The 21,104-nt window shown below is 44.8% G+C and overlaps 1 protein-coding gene across 3 annotated transcripts in view; it reads right to left on the bottom strand.

Annotated features, from left to right (window-relative positions):
• Positions 1–20,144, bottom strand: part of LOC119172901 (protein sax-3) — a 249,292-nt gene extending 229,148 nt beyond the window's left edge. For all 3 annotated transcript variants that reach the window (XR_012895001.1, XM_075893715.1, XM_075893716.1), the window contains exon 1: positions 19,727–20,144. Coding sequence is in view for 2 of the 3 variants with exons in the window: in XM_075893715.1 (XP_075749830.1) it covers positions 19,727–19,844 (118 nt within the window). In the remaining variant the exon portion in view is untranslated. The remainder of the gene's footprint in view (positions 1–19,726) is intronic.
• Between the last annotated feature and the right edge of the window lie 960 nt (positions 20,145–21,104).

Genomic DNA, 21,104 nt, shown 5'->3' with positions numbered 1-21,104 from the left:
TCATTGTGGGGCTCATTAACTCGGAGATTGCGTCAACTCCCTCCGCACCCTCTCCTTCCACATGGAGAGGGCACTACTCTGAGTCTACACGCCTTGCGCTGACGCGTTGTATAACGCGTACGTGTGGTGAACGCTTTGGGGTGTCACGTCAACTCGCGTGACTCACTCGGCACCACAATTACCTGTCACCATCCATCCTCATTCGTCCCATCTGCCGTAAACATTGTCGTAAACCAGAATCACGCTGTGTCTGACGGGACGTGCGCAATGCAAAGGGATACTGCTGCCGGTGGCGCAAAGATAAGAAATGGGTCAAAAAGTATCGAACACGCCTTCAAAAATTGTATGCGGGGAGCACTTAGGCGCGCTGATTGTCGTATGCTGACAACACTTAACGTAATGCAGCTAGAACCACGTATAAAATTGAAAAGACAGAGGAAGCAAGCGAGCAACAAACAAAAACACAAAGATGGGGAGAAAATTAGGAATAAATGTAAATAGAGAGCGGAAATAGGGCGGAAAAAGAACTGTGAAAGATATATAGAAGAGAGAAACAGACGAAGAAAAAAAGAGAAAACAAGAAAAAGAAAGAAGGCTTCTAACTTCCTTGAGGCTTGGCTACACTAGGACGAAGCTCTCTCTCTCTCTCTCTCTCTCTCTTTTAAGCGTGAATCACTTTTTAACGTCGACGCACAAAAGGTGAGTGCAGGTATAATGTTGCGGCTCACTCGTTAAAAAACGCTAATAAGCTTCAAATAATCAGTTTAGACGTGAGGAGTATTCGTCCATTATATATAATTTTAGTTGACTGCGCAATAACACGCTGGTCACTTGATTAACCTAGGAGCATATTTTAAATTCGCATCGACATACCAACTCCACTAGACATGTCATATATTCCGGAACTGTTTCTCGTATTGACACTGTTGATTAATATAGACATCTTTGTTATGGGCCTATACAATGTTCTTTGTGTTTACCGAACAATAACTTTGTTACGAGTAAACAGCGTTGAAGTCCCCAAATTCATGGGAAGACTGCGTGGTATGCACGCCAATGCAGTCAAATCCTAGATTTTTTTTAATGATCGTTCGCCCGCTGCAGTCTTCTGTGCCTGCACTGAGTGTTTATATACTACTACTACTACTACTACTACTACTACTACTACTACTACTACTACTACTACTACTACTACTACTACTACTACTACTACTACTACTACTAATAATAATAATAATAATAATAATAATAATAATAATAATAATAATAATACCGGCTATTCTACGTTCCAACACGATAATATGATTATGGGAGACGCCATAGTGTAGGGCTCTGGATATTTCGGCCAACCTGTTCTCGTGCACTGACACTGCACAGTACACTGGCCTCTATAATTTCTCCTTAACCGAAATGTGACTGCCATGGCCAGGATTGAACCCGCCATATTTGGTTGAGCCGCCGAGCCCCGTGAGCACTGTTTCACTAAAGCGGAAAAGTTAGTTTTCCTTTTATCACAGCGTATAGGGCTATCTTGCTCTTGCTTTATCGCCAAGTTGTTCTGCAGCGCACTTAGATGTCAAGCAAGCCGAGGAAGGCTTCCGCGGCGCTTCTACGAACGTACGTGCCGTCAAACCGCGATTGTGTCGCCATACGTGACCTCACAATCTTCCACGTCCCTATATACTCTCATCCACTGAACGTGGCTGCACGGCGCCCCTCTTTCGTTCGCCGACGATTGGGACGACGTCGACCGGCTTTCTGGCCACGGTGGCGCCGCGTCTACTGAGTTTAGATAAGTGCGTAGTCCAATGACGACACAGTTGGTGTTTGGTTGTGCTACGAGAAGCGTGTATTACCTGTCCTATACACGGAGAAATAAACACGAAGCTTGGATGATGAAAGTACATTATAACCGTGGTCGCGCATATCGACAAGCATCGGCATGTTCGGAGAGTGCAGGTCATGTTGTGGTGTGGTGTATGAACGGCTAATAAAAAGAAAGATCAGCGAGAGAGGAGATTTCTGGCAGATTGTCGCTACCATGCATGCGCTGAAGAACGCTTCGATATTCGTGATATGGTGCAATTATACGGCCTGTGGTTGAAAGCAACATGAAGAAATGTGGTCGTGCAACTCACGCGGCTATGCAATCATTTGATCTTGACGTTTCCTTCCTTTTTCTTTCTTTTTCTCTTTCTTTCTTTCTTTCTTTCTTTCTTTCTTTCTTTCTTTCTTTCTTTCTTTCTTTCTTTCTTTCTTTGTTTCTTTCTTTCTTTCTTTCTTTCTATCATGCATGTTGTTGTTTTGGGCTTCCTTGCAAATCGCGGAGGTCCTCACTGAGTTGAGATATCTGAGAAACTTGTTGAGCACTATACCTGAACTTATAACAACTCTATCAATTCGAAGCGCAGTGCAACATGTTTTGTGCTCTCTGGAAGAAGTCCTCGTAACTGTTAATCATGATCGTGGACACCAGCCCACTTCAAGAAAATCGCATATTAACCGGAATATTTTAAAAGACCCTCTATGCATGCACGATGAACGCTGTGGTGTGCACGTGGGTCCCGTATGTCACCTCATTTCGCTCACTTCCTGTGATTATTTTTTTTACCCTGCCCTACCCCTCGTAAGGGTTAGCGAATCGGGCACAATATGATCAACCGCCCTGTCTTCTCCTTACTGTCTTTCTTTTTTACGGCTGGGCGCTACGTGTAGTCACCGCGTTGTCCGTGCTTGACTGGGACATGCTCAGTTGTGGCGAATTGTGAAGTGATTGCAAGCTAAAGTGTGCCTCAAACGGGTGAGGTATTCCGAAATTCAATGTCGTGCCCATGCAAGAACTTCAAGTCAGGTGACGGAGTCATATACTCTGAGCGTGGTAATGCGATAGATACAATTTTGTGTTCCTATAATAAATGTTACCAAGTTTAGAGTATAAACTTTCTGAATTTCATAGCTATAGGCGCAAAAAACTGCACCAAATTTAGGGTGCATGGTCGGCTAGCAGCGCATGGCGAAGCAGAGTGCGACGTCACCTGATTTCAACGATGCTGCAGGAGGGTTTTTAATATTATATGCGGCCTTTGTAGGTGCAGTGAGAATTACTTTACTTACATTAATTCTGCTGCGTGAGCCATTCTCCATCATCCCTACAATCCTACTTTCCTCGAAGGCGATCGTGCATAGCCTTTTGAAAACGAAGTTAGAAGCGCAGTTGCATTTCGATATCGAACGGTTCGTGTAATCTGATTCGCTCTTTGATGCAGCCGCGATATGTTCCCAGGTAGCTTTCATAAGAGCATGCTCAGCGATTTTCCGTCTGTTTAAAGCTTTTTTCGGTGCACGCTGAAGAACAACACAATAATATCTAATTTGAGGAGTTGTGGATGACTATAGGAAATAATGAACGCACGGCGACGGCCCTTGGTAGCCAAGATAGATTGAAAACAGTTTACCTGGGTGGGCAAGCTGCACTTGCACTGTTTCTATTCGAGATAGGCTTCTACTCGAGACAGCAGACTAGCACGCTTACTGTTTTTTAACATCGCAAGATGGTGCTCCTGAAGACCGAAGAGTATACGCTGACAATGCACCGCTAATAGGAACACATTTGATGACATATTCAGTTTCAAAAATTTCAACGGAAACTCGCAGCGCTTAGAAATACCAGAAGATACATTTTATTGATGTACGAGAATGATGTAAGCCTGTGTGCTCTGATTTGAGTGCGCGTTAAGGAACCCCAGGTGATAGAAATATGTAACCCCCACATATCAATCAATTTTATAGATTTCATGATAGCTGCAATTCGTCATGCGCAAGTTGGTTTGGGTTCATAACAACGCTGAGGCAGCGCAGTCTACAAATACACAGAGAACGGGAAGTTGACATGCACAGCGCATGTATTTCATTATCACCACTTGTTTGTTCATTGTCTAGCGCTGTCTAAGCACAATTATTTTATACTATACTATCTGGAAGAACACATCCAAACAACTAACGTAGTGAACGAATGAACTTTTTTTAGCATTTTTTTTCGGCAGAGCATTCGATTTCTCGTCGTGTGAGAACGTGAGCAATAGGCGAAACGTATGGCATATATCCACCGTAAAGTTGATTTCTACGCACGCAAAATAATTTCTTGGCGTGTGTTAGCCATAAAGAGCACTAATATAAACGTGAAAAGGGACATATACTTGAAAAAAAAAACTTTCTTTTTTATATTTTTATGAAGCATCACATTGTTCCGCTTCAGTGAAATAGAATTCAGGAAAAGGAAGAAATTATTAGCTTGAGGATTGACAAACTCCAGTCACGTGTGGCTCATATTCCGCACAAGATTGGAATGGCCTTCCTTCTCACGTTGTACCGTGACCACTCCAGTATCATTAACATCAAAGAAGCGATCGAACATCCACCCCTTTAATCCGTTGTCATAGCCCAACCTGTCATAGAAAACGCCTTCATTGGGGCCTTTGAGGTATTGGAAATGAATAAAGAAATAAATATTCAGTATAAAGCTTGCAGAAAATCTTAAAATTTAATGTGTTTCAAGCGTGGAACTTAAGCCCGCCAACGCTAAAGTCCTACTCCTGTCCATCAGTTTTTTTTATGACTATAGTACTACCTTCGAGGTACTTAAGTAATAAAAGTGTTACAAGAAACACGTTAGCGTTCCGGTCATTTGTTATCTAAGTCGCTTTCATTAACCGGTCCAACTTAGGTGCAACGCCAATGCAGCCCCAGTCATGGCGACGGTCACTCGTACAAAACGGTAAGCGTAACAAGTGCCAGGCGTTTCTGTCAGCAATCGCTTACCAATGGGTCTTCATACACTTACAGGTCATAAACGCATTTTTGCATGACACTGGCACTCAAGCTATCTAGACAGCTCGTGTTCCCTGTAAGGATGAACGCCGCATCGGCACGCCCTTTCGTTCACCTCTATTACTGTTCACAACGGGGCTGAGTGAACGCATCAGGTGCAAGGCAGGCTTTCCCGATCCAACATTCAAAGCTCAGTAGTTCTCAGGCAGTCTCGTTGCGCTCACGTGAGCCCATTTGTACCCGTCGTTACCATATTTAATTGAATTTATCCACACAAACTTCCCGACGCTGTTTGCACAAGGCTTGCGGGCAAGCCACTGAAATAGCACACATGCCTTGGAAATTCGGTTCACTTGGCTCGACCTACAGCAACGACAAATAGGGTGCAGTTCTGCGCCACGCAAATCTTTCAGACCAAACCCTGGCCGCTCACTACGCCCGTGACAGGGCCGTTAGACATGACCTGCCAGTCACCTCGAGGCCATAGCTCAGATGCGCGGTGCGACTCCAGCGTCTACACTGGACTCTATAATAAAGTTCTACTCTCTCTCTCTCTCTGTCTCCATGTGATGAATAAGAGCTGCGGGAAGGGAAAGCAATGCCTCTGGAGTCACGACCCAGCATGTGCGCTTTGTCAGCATTGCTTCACGCACGTACAAGAGAGAAACGCTTTAGCAGCGGCAACAATGGCCACGAACCCTTGCCTGTTCATCATATTGTTACGGAGAGTATTTATTCAGTCTGAACTGGTCGAGCTAACACTACAGTGGTCGAGTAACAATGTATTGAACTCGAAAGGTACAATATACCCCAATATGAGCACCTCCTGACTGACCAGCGCGCGCTGTGTTGTCGAGCTTTCCAGACTCTTACTACCATAACCAAAACGGCGTGGGGCTGAGCGCCACTGGACGCCAGGACACGCATCTATAGAGTTCCCCGGTAGCCACCGGATGCGTGGACCTCACCTCCGGCCGAGAAAGTGGTGCCCAGTGTGTCGTGCTCCTTAACGCCTGTATAAAACACGTTGCCCGCTGCTCCTATAATTCATCAGGCCCACCAGTTGCGAGGGAAACGTGTCACCGAGGAACACGCGTGCTCCGATGCGTCACGGGTTTGTGAAGACTGGATGAAGGAGGAGCTGCTGAAGGACCCCCTCTGCTCGGGCATTCATGAAATGCGCAGAGCTCCCTCTCACTTCTCTATACCTCACAGTGTGCCTGCACTCGCATACGTGCTTTCATCAGAGCCCACGGTGCTCGCTCGGATTTTGAACGTGCGCTCAGCGGCAGACCCCTCAAAATGCTGCAACGGTGAGAGCTAGAGCGTTTGTAAAGTTACGCGGTTTCAGCGGGCACGCGTAGACGTTTCCACCACCACAGCATTGCATGCGTCGCGCGCTAGTCGATACGCAAGGGCGGCCGCTCGCGTGCCTCCGGATGTGTAGATCTGTTCTGACTAGTATGGAACATGTTGGATGGTTGAGAAGCGTACCGGGAGTGGCTGGCCGGAGCTTTGCAGTGATGATGCTTTAAAAAGCACGACATAATTAAGGTGACGGTGTCCTTCTGCTATGTCCAGTATGCTAAAGTGAACATCGCAAGGACCAAGTTGTTATTGAGACGACTTGAGAGACGTGGCGCAAGCTTAAAACAAGAAAAAGTCGCAGCTTTGCCGTAACGGCGAAGCAATGAACACAATAGCAACCGATTGGAAGTTCACACGCAGAATGGCAAGAAGATCGAAACGTGCCCCGCGTTTCTCACGCATAAGTAACGCACGAAACGTACTCACAGGTACAGATGACCGTGAATAAGCGTCTCAGTTGTTACTTCGCTGTGTCCGAAAAGCGCGCTCTTTTAGAGGCGAAGCTCCTTATAGCGACACCTATTCGTCCCTCGTAGCCATTGTATTATGTAACAAGTATGACATTTTGACCCCCAAGGTGGTGCCGGTGAGAGATTTCTTCTGTGCGTTGTTGAACATTGAAAAATAGTGCTCAATGTACATGCCAATGGCTGCTAATGGGAAATGAGAGACAGGAGCATTCGGCTTTAAGTTAACGCGCACGCTGCGATTCCCATTAGCAGCCTTTGGCATGTACATTGAGCACTATCTGACAAGAAAGGGTTGCTACGTTATACTCGCTGGGTGTAACCTCCTTAGTTTTAGAAAGGTTTAACGAGCATCTAGTCGCAGTGCCATGAATACAATAAACTAGTATATACCATGAATGAACTCGAGGTGGTTAAAGGTGGGAAGTAGATACGAAGCGCAAGCCGTAAGAAATTGTTTATGTGCCACCTCTCGTTTAGTCTTTGGAATGCCCTCTGGATGGCGGTGCTTCTATGTGGGGAATATATGATGAAAAGATGCGAGATGGTGGTACTTGGAGTGTTGAATAGATGGACGAACGGACACACAGACAGATGCATGCACGGACGCATGAACGGACGCAGGGGCGGATGCATGAACGAACGCAGGGACGGACGCACGAACAGACGCACGAACAGACGCACGTGCGGATGGGCGGATGGACGCATGGACGGTCACACAGACGGACTCCTGGACGGTCGGAAGCAAGAACGAATGGACGAACGAATGCTTCGCCCCACACTCCATCATTCACTCCGTGGATATGCGGCCAATTTTTTTGCAAACGGAGACTAAGCACGATTGCAGTGACCACAACTACAACAGAATCGTTCCTATGAAAGCTTCAGGGCAGCCAAGAGATAAGATGCTCCCAATCACGAGATAAGGGCGAACAAGTGTGCGTTCATGGGCTTTACGACCACCCACTCCCCTCCGCGAGGCAAAGTACGCGTGAAAGATAAGGACGCGCGCCGCCGCACGCTCTCGGGGCCATATTGCTGTTAATACTGAAAACGCAATATCCCCACCCCCACCCCCCGAGACAACCATCAAAAGCGGTAAGTGGTAGATATATATAGCTTGCCATTTGAGCGCTGGAGGATGTACCTATCCATATCTTAGTGGTTAACGCCTCGCATTCGCGACGCGGAGGTTCACGTTCGATTCCGTGTGCCGGAGTCTTTTTTCAAAATTTGTTGTCTTTCTTGCGTTTTCATATATATATATATAGATACGTATATATATATATATATATATATATATATATATATATATATATATATATGACGCTACGATGAATGGGCGACGTGGCGTGGCTCATCGTAGCGTCACACACACACACACACACACACACACACACACACACACATATATATATATATATATATATATGGTGCACGACATCAGTGCCGACATATAGTTGCTATCGCAATAAAACGAAGAAGAGGCAGAAAGAGCACCAACTGGCAACCGAGTTGATTTTCCTGAAGCATTCGCGTTATGAAGGTTCTTGCAGCTTTTATAATTTTTTATAAGAGACTTTTCATAGCGAGTGCTTCAGGAAAATAATCTTGGTTGTTAATTGGCGCTCTTGATGTCTCTTCTTCGTTCTTCTTGATTTTAAGCTTGCGCCACGTATTTCAAATAACGATCACTAACTATAGCCGAACATGGCGTATTGTTGAGACGACCGTTCATTTCCCCCGTTGGAGTCTGCGTACAAAAGACATGAATAGGTTCAGAACCTGTGAAATGATGGAAGACGACGTCTCTTTAGTAGCACTTTGTTCCTAAATATTTTTATTATTATTTCATAAGTTTTTTTTACGGAACAGGTAAAACCATACACCATCTATTTCATGCGCAAGATAATTTGCTTTCTACCCTATGTGAGAGCTGTGAAATACCTTTGCGTTAAGCAAATATGTCAAGAGACAGTTCAGCATATAAAGTGAGACATTATTTAAAAATTAAGCCTGTACCTCTTTCTGCACAGGAGACTATCGCACCAACCACGAACACAAAAACACCTAAACGCGCAAGAACAAAACAATACCAAACGCAAATTTCAAGTAATAGTTTATGGCGTTTACTAAGCGAATCATTGCAACTTAAATAACTCCTATAAACTCGCAAAAGAATGACACTTTTCAATTATTCCAAGAACTAATATAAAAAAGAATTCCAGATATTCATGACTAACTATAAAAAGTGTTGCGGTTCCTTTTAATGTCAGAAAAAAAACATGCAGATTTAGTAGCCTAATAATTAAGAAAGAAGAAAAAGGAAAATATGGTTATCTTTGCGCAAGAGCAATATTGCAACGGACGACTCAATAAGATAATAAATCAGGCTGCGGAATGCCTTGCCCTGCACTTGACTGGTAATTTTTAATGCGCTCACCAGATTTTCTTTCTGTCTTTCTGGGGGAATTTATGGCAATAATGTTAGGTTTGCGGACGTTTAATAGTTCGATTCCTGTCGTAGCAATCATAACTGGCAGATTATCTGTGTGCTCTTCTCAGTCCACATCAGGTGGCTCACCCATACTGAAACTTTTTAAATCACTGGTTCCCTGTCATCTCGAAACCATTAATTTAATGTGGGCACCAGGGCAAGAATGTTTGTTGGTAAATTAAATGGCTGATTCTCTTGCGAAAGCATCCCTTTCGGCACTGATCATTCCTATTTTCGGACTTATACAGAACACATTACCGTGGTGCACTTTCGCACGCTGAAAATTAAGAAAAATTTCATGAGACTCTGCACTAACGGCTTTTCCTGAGTGCAACCAGGTGTTATTTTTCGGGCACAGCGATCTCCCTTCTGATTCAAAGATAATGGAAGTTTCCATCACAAAATTTTCTGTCCGCGTAAGCTTCCTGAATTTTTACTTTCATATATCAATTTTATTGAATTTGCGTATGCTCATTTACTGCAATCAAGATAGACTGATCTGTCATTCTTTATAATGTTGTCGCCGTCAGCATTTATTCATGAAAGGTGTACTAGCACTAACTGTTCGAAAACTAGGCCTGCTATTATCAAAACCTGTTCTTTAGTTTGGAAACTCCACACTGGGGTACAGCCACAGGGATGTTTTATTCATCGTTCAGGAATGCATCACTGCTAGTAAACGAGTCTCTTGCTAAATGGTCTGCGCACTATATATATATATATATATATATATATATATATATATATATATATATATATATATATATATATATATATTAAAATTCGAAATTATAACTTAATATCTTGATTAACCAACTAGTGCTCCAAGGAATTCAGCAATGCGGAAAGTATCGGGAAACTTTGCCTTATACTCGGCCAATCCCCTCTATTAGGTATAAGCCATGTTCCAAGGAAAACAACACCAACAAAGCCTTGTTGTGCAGAAAAACCCTCAGAAAGACTAACGTCTTCGTGAACGGCAGCCAGCAGCAAGAAAAGAAAAAGAAAAGGATAGTTGTAGCACACATTCATTTCCCGATCACGAAACGCAGCGCCGTTTCATTTCCGTGCGTCGTCGTTTTCCAGTGCGCATTAAATTTTGGGCTGCCCGCGAAGACATGTTTCATCCTCCCATTATTCTAAGACACGGCAGTTGCGTACGCTAAGAAAAAGCCCTTCTAGAAGCCTTAGATAATAAAGGCATAAAAAGATCAAACATCAGAACGTGGAAAAAAGAGAATCCAAGACGAAGCCACCAAGTCACTAACATCTAGCTTCCCGGAAAAGCCGCAGCGAGATAAAGGATTGCTGACGGGCGTAATGGCTTCTCTGAATCATGCATAGGTTCATTTTGCGCCAGTGCGGTCGATGAGCTGAGACCGAAAACCAATAAAGCGCCTTTTAAGTTGAAACACAAAGATGGAAAGGTAGTCGTAAAAAAAGTATATAGACAGAGATTCATGAATTAGTGACGCTAGCGCGCTTTCCCCTGGTATCCCTCACATGAGAGCTCAGCTCACCACGTGGATAATGAAACGCTAGCGCCACGGGATAGAGAAATACGGCGTTATCCCGGAGAGGACTTTAAAAGGACCGACAACTGACTTTTTTGGCCCAGTTTTTGCCGGCCTGACATGAAGCACTTACCTTCGTATGATGTTCGTAGCGGCATTAGGTAATCCTAAAAGCACATATAGTTATTTCATAAGCCGTATTTTTAGACATGAAAGGGTATGAACAGAGATGTCCCTTTTCGTCTGTAAAGACGGGAATTAGGAGCGATGCAGGTAGACCTTCTAGCGACTTTGGCATGTTCCCATTGTTCTGCTTTCGCAGGAGTTTCAGTAGCTGTATACTTAACCACGGCTATTAAGAGCTTTGCATTTGTTTTTGAAAATAACAAGCTCTTATAATGAGACGATGTGGCTTTATATAGCTTCCCTGTATTTGTACTACGTTGCGTGCGCATGCGCCAACTTGTGCCCAACGTTGTTGCACCCGTGTCATGGTGGTCTAGGCCCCTCATCGTTACTCTCTCGACACACGAGCCAAGCCAAGTCACCAACAACGTCACTGCAAATATGAGTGGCCGTGCCGAGTTGCAATACACGTCCCTTCTGAGACAAACTGTAGCTAGTAAAACCACGTCGCTCCAAAATGTTAGCGACCTGTAATGTGCTTGCACGGTTTCATGAGCCCGAATAAAACGTGCCCACTAGCATGCAATCATTACGTCAGCGAAGGTAGCGTCTCTTTATTGCACACAACTAACGCGGGCCAATATGCAAAATTTTATGTAGAAATATCTTTTACTATAGAGAACCAAATGATATTTCAATACTAACAAGAAAATTGTAAACAGCGTACACTAATCTACGATCTTTTGACAGGCTACATCGAATAATTTTAGTTTTTACCACTAGAGGCGCTGCAGGCCATTTTTCTGTTCTGGGCAGTCGTCGGTCCCTTTAAAGTAAATCTCAGCCCGTTCGCGAATTCCTCCAGGAACGCCGAAATGCTATTTTTCACCATTATTCCTGCGTGCTGCTCGGGGTTCGAATGCTACAATGGAATGCGGCTTCAATGTTGCGGCTTATGAAACGTAGCCGGTTAAACAATTTACGCTATAGTGTGCGGTACGATGGTGCAAGTTGGCGTAAACATATGGCCACGCACGCGGTATTTTCTGTTGCGTGCATTATGTAATAACCAGCATTGTGCTCTACTGGTATGAATTACGACTTTTACAAGTATAGTGCACCCATTATCAGCCCACAGTTTATGCCGAATGCCTTTTTCTTGCGAAAATACAGATCTTAACAACAGTGCTTCGTATTTTTGATTAATTTGTTCGCTTGTGTGATCTAATAGAGCAACTCATCGGGTTTTACGCGCCCGAAGGGTGATATGCTTACGAGGCTTGAGTACACGGGCCTTTCGTATATAGCGTCCTCCGAAGTGTAACCAGTACAGCTCCCACGGCCGGTACTGAAACCACGACTTTCGTGTCGGTAGCAGAGTACTGTAACCTTTGTATGCAATTGGGACGGCCACGTATGAACACCCTGCTTCAGTTTGGCATACCTGTTGCTTTTTTTTTGAAGGGGCATCTTCAGGTCCCTCACAAGAACAATGAAAGGTTTGAATTGATGTATGCGTCATGTCGCAATTGTTTTCTTTTTTCAAAACTCTCTATTTACGTGTACCCCGAAAGTTTGATGATTGATATGTGGGGTTTAGTGTCCCGAAACCATCATATGATTATGAAAGACGCCGTAGTTAAGGGCTCCGGGAATTTCGACCACCTGAGGTTCTTTAACGTGCACCCAAATCTGAGCACACGGGCCTCAAACATATTCGCTTCATCCCCGAAATTCCCTTCATTTACTTGTGCAACTTCCTAATAAAAAAAAAACTTCCGCGTTTTCTCCTTGATTATTTCTCAACTAGGTGAATGATACGCAAAAAGCTAATCTTTTTTGTAAACAAGTGCTTTACCTTGAAGAATGGAAATTAACGAATGAAATTGTTTTTGGGAAAACTGCGTTGGTTTATGTCTCCTCGTGAAATATATCGACCCGCTTTTACGAGCCGTTGTGTCAACAGTGCAGTACGAGAAAAAGACAAGGAAATAGCTACACGCAGAAATTGAAAGACCGTGAACCAGCATGTAAAACTTGATGTCCTAACCTGTAATAATAAAACCAGAGTGCATGCAGTCACTGGAATGCTACGTCGCATTTGAGTCCATAAATGTTCAAAATCAATGCTTCTTATGTTCGGAAGCGAAACGGAGATGAACACACATTTGTGGTTCTCCATTGACGGTCGTAAACCAGAACGTCACGATAATGCGTGACGATTAGACACGATCACATCATTTGGCTGCGTAAGTAAACTGAAACGTCACTTCAGTATTGCTGATTAATAGAAAGGTAAAACTCAGGGTATTAAAGACCATACCATAACGATAACTTCCATCCTATATAATTCATCAAAATGAAGTTCGCTCTCATGATGCACTCGTCGTCTTTATTGCTTGCCTTGGGTGAAAGACACTGGCTGCGGTGGCTGCATTTCCGATGGAGGCGGAAATGTTGTAGACCCGTTTGCTCAGATTTGGGTGCAAATTAAAGAACCCCAGGTGGTCGAAATTTCCGGAGTCCTCCACTACGGCGTCTGTCATAATCATATGGTGGTTTTGGGACGTTAAACCTTACAAATCAATCAAGGAACAATAATGGGAGTCTTACGTATGCAGTGCCAAACAGTGTTCCCAGATTTTATATTTTCTTCCTTTGACGCACGCGGCCAACTTTTTAGACTGCCTGCCTCAACTCGAGCCGCAAAAGACTGTGCAAACAGCACGTATTTCAGGGGGCACTGAGCGAGCCCACATCGTTAAAATGCGCACGCACCACGAGCAGGAAGGGCAGACAGGTGAGTCACGCCTGACGGCAGCTTTCGTAAGTCTCGTGTGCCGATTGATCACGGAACGCCAGATACACTCCAGCAGCTTTGTGAGCTGGATGGCTGGTTGCACGTGGTCAATTTTTACAACGTTGGGAGCATTTGTATGTTTACAACGCTCAAACGCAGTGTTTCAGCGTTCATAAAGCCTTGATACGTACTGCACAGTCGTCGCTCTGAATGTTTATCAGTATGGGATCTTGATTGTGTATGTGTGTGTGTTTTGGGTGCACCACACGCAAGAAGCGTGCAGCAGGTCTTTGGCGACAAAAAGCTAACGTGCCTGTTGAGTGGCTGACGCCGTCTCAAAGAAAGGAGTCGGGCGTCGGCCCTGTTCCATTGTGGTTTCCTTTATCCGTCATGTGACGACGTTTCTTTTATTGCCACTGTTCTTTATGTTGGGGAAGTCTAGAAGTTAACCTCGTGGATGCGGTTGTCCTGTGTAGATGACAACTAAGCCTATATTGTGTCCCATTCACGTGCGATACATCTGACATACCTATAATCTTGAAAATTTACATGTGAGATGTTATGGTACAATGGAGGAAGCTAACGTTCCTGCAACGCAAAGGCGAGCCCCGTTACATTCTACTGGTTTTTAATGACATCTTTGAGAAATTAATCTTGACATCACGTGCGCCTCAGCGACTTCAGAAGCTCCAACCCATGCTTACATTTGTAGGAGCTCTGCTTGAGTTTCTGATTTCTTGAACATTCACATTTTTTATTCTTGTTCCGGCACCCCTGCTACGTAATGACCAGACTGCGAGAGTGATTTTGACAAGGCTATAAGTTACGCCACTGAAACGAACCGACTTCGTAATGCCTTGCCCGCTACGAAGCAAGCTTACTCGGATGACGCAGCATTTGTCAAGCTGCACTTGAAAATGAACCGTAACGGGCTCCTTATGTGCAGAACGTTAAGGCAATCGGACGGGAGCGCTTGTGTTGAGAAAATCTATGCGCCTCTAAAAACACCCAAGCCAATGCAAAACAAGAAGTCATGCGCCCTCGTTCTTGCTTTGTTTCTTCGATCCCTTGTCGGGGTAAGCAAAAAAAAACAATACCTGCACAGTCGCCGAACTTGGGGTGCCCGAAAGAACTATAAGAACAAACAAACGAACGAGAAAAAGAGAAAAAAATGGCAGCATATCCACGGAGTGAATGATGGAGAGTGGGGCGAAGCATCCGTCCGTCCATTCGTTCTTGCTTCCGTTCGTTCATGCCTACGTCTGTGTGGCCGCCCGTGCGTCCATCCACCCGTCCGTGCGTGCATCTGTTCATGCGTCCGCACGTCTGCCTGTGCGTCCGTTCCTGCGTTCGTCCATGCATCCGCTTCTGCGTCCGTTCATGCGTCCATCCGTCCGTGCAGCCATCTGTCTGTCCGTCCATGCATCTGTCTGTGTGTCCGTTCGTCCACCTATTCAACACTCCAAGTACCACCATCTCGCATCTTTCCATCATATATTCCTCATATAGAAGCACCGCCATCCAGCGGACATTCCAAGGACAGAACGAAAGGAGGCACACGCACACTTTCTTACGGCTTGCGCTTCGTGTCTACTTCCCACCTTTAACCACCTCGAGTTTATGGTATATACTAGTTCACTGTATTCATGGCACTACAGCCCAACGCTCGCTAAACCATTCTAAAACCAAGGAGGTTACGCCCAGCGAGTATAACGTAGCAACCCTTTCTTGTCAGATAGTGCTAAATGTACATGCCAATGGCTGCTAAGGGGGAATGAGAGACAGGAGAATTCGGCTTTCAGTTCACGTGCATGCTGCGAATGTTTGTTGTTCAACAACGCACAGAAGAAATCTCCCACCGACCTCACCTTGGAGGTCAAAATGTAAGATTGGTTACACAGGGACGAACGGTTGCCGCTAAAAGAAGCTTCGCCCCTAAAAAACGAAGAAACGGGGAGAATAATGGTCTACTAGAGCTCAAGTTTTTTCTGACGGCTCCAATCATCAGTCGAAATATTGTACAATGACAATATTAGTAATTCAATACCATCTTTGGTTGGATACTATAGAAAAACGATAAATTATAACGTTTTTCTACATGATTGTACGACTTACGCTTGTGACACTGTCCAAGGGGTATTCTCCTAGAAATAGCAGTGCTCGGCACATGTGTTTTGCCCATGTACAATTTATATATGCATATATATGCAACCGTACGCTAGAGTCTCTCTTAGTCAAGACTACTCCTTTGAAACAAGAGTTGATATTGAAGACTTCCCTCATGCGCAAGAGGTAATTGAAAAAGAAGTGATTATCACGAACAGGATAATCTGGGAATGGAGCCGCACGTAAGTTTATATATAAATTGCAAAGAATAGTTAGGATTTTCACCAAGAAATATCCTAGTCATGGCTGCCTGTGCAGTCAAAAAGGAATCAAGAAAAAAGAAAAACAAGGATGCACTGGTAAAAATTCAACCTTAAAAATTATCGCAGTAGGCATGTAATCGGTTTGAGATGCATTACATGCATCTGGCTCTAAGAACATTAGACACTGAAAGCAAGTGGGCTACTTATAGGAGCATGCATAGATGCATAATCATGCAAACATCACAGGTCGGTCCGGTTGTGAAAAAAAAAGGCCATTGTGACCTGTACGCTGCTTTGTGTGATGCTGTGGTGAGTCGTCAATGCCCGTCCTGAAGTCTGGATTAAAGGTAGAGAGAAAAAAAAGGGAGAGGGGGGTCGAAGTGGTCGGGTGATTGTGCTGGCCCCTCATCGCTCCCCGCATCCTTCCCTTTTTTCGACAGCTGCCGCCATTCAGGGTCCTCTCGTGATTGTGGCATGGCAGCAGCATTCTGAGCGAACGAGAGCCTGAAGGTTAAATTCCGCGGCTCGGGCTGGGCACCCACCGAAACGAGCACGGTATAAACGAGCCCCGTTTGCGATCACTCCCATCAATGGTGGTTGCGAAAACCACGCAGGTTCGTGTCCTCACCAAAAAGCTCGAAATGGGATTAGCCGGTAATGCACTATTTCGCATGAACACGCTGCTTCTATACCTTTACGACCTAGGAACGCCTTGAGTGAAATTTTGCCTCTAAGCAAGCGCAGCTAAACAGACACAAAAGCAAGAGACACTTAAACAGGACAGTTGTAACGTTCGTGCATGTTTTCAAGCGGTGTGGAACATCTTGTTTCACTGTGTCTTTCTTTTGTGTCTGTTCCCCTGCACTTGCTAACACGCAAAATTTCCCCACCATCAACTAGCCCAAATTTCTGCGTTGACTTTAGCGAACACGGCTGAACACACAGAACGCAAGCTGAAAAGTTGTTTGCATTGTAACGCCAAGTTAACGCTTATGATTTCTCTATGTCTGAAGTGCGGGCCTCGGTTTGCTCCGAAGTTGGTCTCGCGTTGGGTTTCTGGAAAACTGTGTGTCTATTCGAAGCAAACCGCCGCCTCTATCACCAAACAGGTCAGCATGATTCGCTGTTTTCAAGGCGCCTCAGCTGCTGCAAGTTTGTTCATGTGGCGCGCCCACCGCATGTGCTCGGAAGTGTATCATTTGTGTAAAAATATCGTTCGTGACTGTTGTGTGCCCTTGCAACGTGAACAACGTCGCTACGTCCTCTTTTCGACGCGGCTGGATAAAACAAAGTCAGCTTTTGTTGTTGGCTTGGATTCAACTATGGCTTTGCAGAAGGTCGTATATATGAACTTGTACTGAAAAACCACTTCATCAAAGTTTACATTTCGCTCTTATCCTATAAGCCTGTTTGTTTCTTTATTATCTCTGTTTATAGGTAACAGACAGCTCTGCTGGACGCATTGCAGTGAATAGCGTGAACCGACCCAGAATCATCGCATATAGAAATCACCTGTCATAGGCGGAGCAGCCTTCTCCGTTTTATTAAAGCCTCGCTGCCAAGACATGACCGATCGAGTTTTATAAATTTTACAGCCAGGAATGCAATTATTGAGCGGTTAATAACTCAGAGTTTGAGTTGAAAGTGAGCGTTCTTGGTTCAGCTTGCCACTTTGTGAATGCAGTGGCTTTTACCCCTGAAGTTTGCTGGGACGTGTACTGACGAGACGAAACGAACAAACTAGTGCAGCTTATTTAATTCGAAGAGAAGTTGTTTGAAAACCGGGTTCTTACGACGGTACTGAGACGAGTATACACGTCTTTGACAAGGGTGATGGAACGTGTAGGGGCTAGACTATGTTGAACAAGAAATTATAACCAACTGATAAGTGAACGTTTTTTAACACTGTAATAGAAACAAAACGAGATTGAAGAAAAAAGAAAAAGCCGCTTTGTTCGAGCGATGCGAAGCCTGGAGGAAGTACGGTTCTAGGCTGCCTTCGTTTTTCTCATCGATATTTTATTTATTTGCTTTTTTATTTATTTTTTCTTGTTTTCACTGTTTTTTGTCTCTTGTACTGTTTTAAATTTTCTTGATATTTCGCCTTTGGTTCTCTGTTTGGTTTCCTTGCTTCCTTCCTATTTTTTTTGTTTCTATACGTGATTTGACTTAATGGTTACCTGGGTTATGCCGTGCGATGACAACATACGACAACCAGGGCCCCGTCAGGTGCTCCATGTTTCAAAAAGAAATAAAGAAAAAGTTCGCGCTTCCCGGACATCCGTGATGCACGGCTGCATGCCTGCGATTTATAGCGTTACGCTCATTTTGTGCGCCACCTTAGACACCGCAAACTGCTTTATAAATACAACTGTTTTGTTAGCTTCTTTTAGGCACCACTCACGACCAATTCTGGTTGTACGAAGCCCAATTTCACAACGTTCGGAACATTCGAATGTTAACAACGCTCAAACGCAGTGTTTTAGCGTTCATAAAGCTTTGGTCTGTACTGCACAGTCTTCCGTTTGAATGTGTATCAGTACAGAATCGTAACTTTGTGTTGCGCGCGGAGATGTGGCTGAGAGTCTTAAGTAGCCAGATCCCGTTCTTAAAGAGGCTTGTATGCCTGGTCACTGTTTTCGTTGAAGAAGTTGTGCTGGCGGCCGCACACCGAAAGTCGTTGCTGCTAGTGACACTCAGTGCTCTGGACACCTCTAAGGCAGTTTTGTGGATTCTTATATTTTAGGACACCATATATGCTAACATTCCATGCTTGCGGAGAGCCATTCACTGACTTTTCGGGCTTTGTACAGCACTAATTTGCCTTTTTTTTCACTCGGGAAATTGGCAGTACAAGTGACTGAACAGTTCAGATTGAATAATATGGTTCAGTAAAACTTGCAGCTGGGCGAGTTTGCTCATATTGAAAGGTAAACTGGTGTGCGCAAATTGACAAGGGCACAGAAAAGATGGGACTGGGACGAACGCAAACTTTCAACTAATTTTTTTCAGTTGAAAGTTTGCGCTTGACCCTGTCCCATCTTTTCTGTGTCCTTGTCTATTTGTGCACACCAGTTCACCCTGAGGTTGAATAACATAGGTACATTTACATTTGTTTACCGTGTGTGCTGTATGTTAGACCCAGTAAACAGCCAATGAGCCACCGAAGCCCTAAATGTGTGCAATCTTCTTATATTGCATTAGTAATGAGAGACGTATGTGGAGCTTGTGAAGAAAGTGCTAAATAATGGACATTATACATGGAAGAGAGAGAACGGGACCCCGGACCCTTATAAAAATGGCGTTTTTGGAGGCACGGTGTTGTCGTGGCCATTGTTACGCAACAAAACGTGATTTTTCAATTATACTTATAACAATGGTTTGCTATGATTAAAATCGAGATCATGTGGAAACATTACGTTGCCTTTTTTATACCACTGACTATAATAATGGTTGGCTGGGTCCATTCATCTATGCGATAAAAATTAGGTAAGCCTGCGTCATCAATCCAGGCGCGAGATGACGGTCATTAATGTTAAGTCATTGAGTTGTGCGTTATACAACATGGATGGTCATATATATTACCTGTCGACGGTACTGTACTTGGTACTTTTCACGTTTGGCAGCTACAACAGCGAAGCAATCGCGCGAACTGAGCGTACGTAGATAGATATACACTGCACGCCCAAACACCCCCTGCACAACTAGCAAAAAACTCACGCAAACACGGAATGATGAACAAGATAAACCCCACTCACGTGCATCGGAGGCGTCTGTCGTGGAGACGAGGAGGGTGATAAGAAGGCCTAGAAAAATCCGAAATGACGTTATCCGAGGGACGAGCCGCCTTAGGCGGCGATCACTGTGGACTCCCATGGCTACCTAGCGATCATTCTACGGTTCTAGATAAACAAACACCGGGGTCGAACGATCACTCCTAGCGCATCATAACCCAGCGTCGTTCGCCGGGTGTAGCCTTCGCTGGTCGTTACACACTCTCTGTCCCGCCGAGCAGAACGAAGCAGAAGCGTCGTCCCCTGAGACCAACCATGCACCACACACAGAACGCACCACTTGGACGCCCTACGCACGCAGAGGAGAACGAGGAGTGACAATGCGTACGTCCGTACATAGCGCACCCACACGCGCCACGCGGAGTGAACCTCCTCGGCGATGTGAACGTATTGCGCGCTCTGCGCTGGAGTGCAGAGCCGGCAGAGCAACGCTCGTTCGGCCGCTGCTGCCGCCGTATAACGATGCCAGCGCCACCGCGAGTAGTGCGGCTGCTGCCGGCGGTCGTAAGGAGCTGTGAGGAGGGAAGCCCTGGAGTGGACGTTCACGCTGTAAACGCACGAAGCCCGAAGGTTGGTCGGTAACGAAGCTTGGCATATATTTCGGGGAGGGGGAAGGAAGGCCCATCGATACTTTGCGACCATGTGGGCGTTTGTACGCGTGCATGCAGACGCAAAATTTTAAATCTTGGGGAAGGGGGCAAAGTGATACATTCGAGGGCCCCTTCATCCCAACGCCTCACCCCCTTTTTGTCTACACGAATAGTCATTGAGCCTAGAGACCAGTGACCACGGTTTCCTTAGTGAAATCTCTGGATGAGGAATACCTGGAGAGGCCTATTTTTGCTTAGTGGATAGCCTGTAATTACACCTCAATGTCACGGGTTTGATACAGGTGGTGGCGCTCACAAATTGACGGAGGCGAAATGCTAAAGGTCCATGTTCTATGTAATGTCAGTGCACCAGATTGTCTAAATTTTCCAAGTACTCTACTACGGCGTCTATTATTTACGCCCTTAAAACCAATGTGTGGTTTTAAGGGCGTAAAACATATTATTATAGTTAGTTTGTAACGAGATAAAGAGTGAAGCAAGAGAAGGCGGGGTGGTCAACAGGGCGTAGGTTCGATCCAGTGTCCTGCTCCGAGGAAAGAGTTAAATATGTGAGAAGAGAGACAGAAAAAAAAAACAGAGATAAGAACAGAACCATACACACACTTCGGGGAGCACATCAAGTCTACAGGCGGTCGTACAGATCTGTTGACTTGAGTAATACACAAAAGGGGGCTGTCATCTGACCAATTTTTCACTATTTCACTAACAAATAGCTTATGAGTGACTACAAT

Source organism: Rhipicephalus microplus, chromosome 4 (genome assembly GCF_043290135.1).
Source record: "Rhipicephalus microplus isolate Deutch F79 chromosome 4, USDA_Rmic, whole genome shotgun sequence".
Classification (NCBI taxonomy): Eukaryota; Metazoa; Arthropoda; class Arachnida; order Ixodida; family Ixodidae; genus Rhipicephalus; species Rhipicephalus microplus.
Note: the sequence above shows the minus strand (reverse complement) of the source record. Positions and strands in the feature narration are given on the sequence as shown.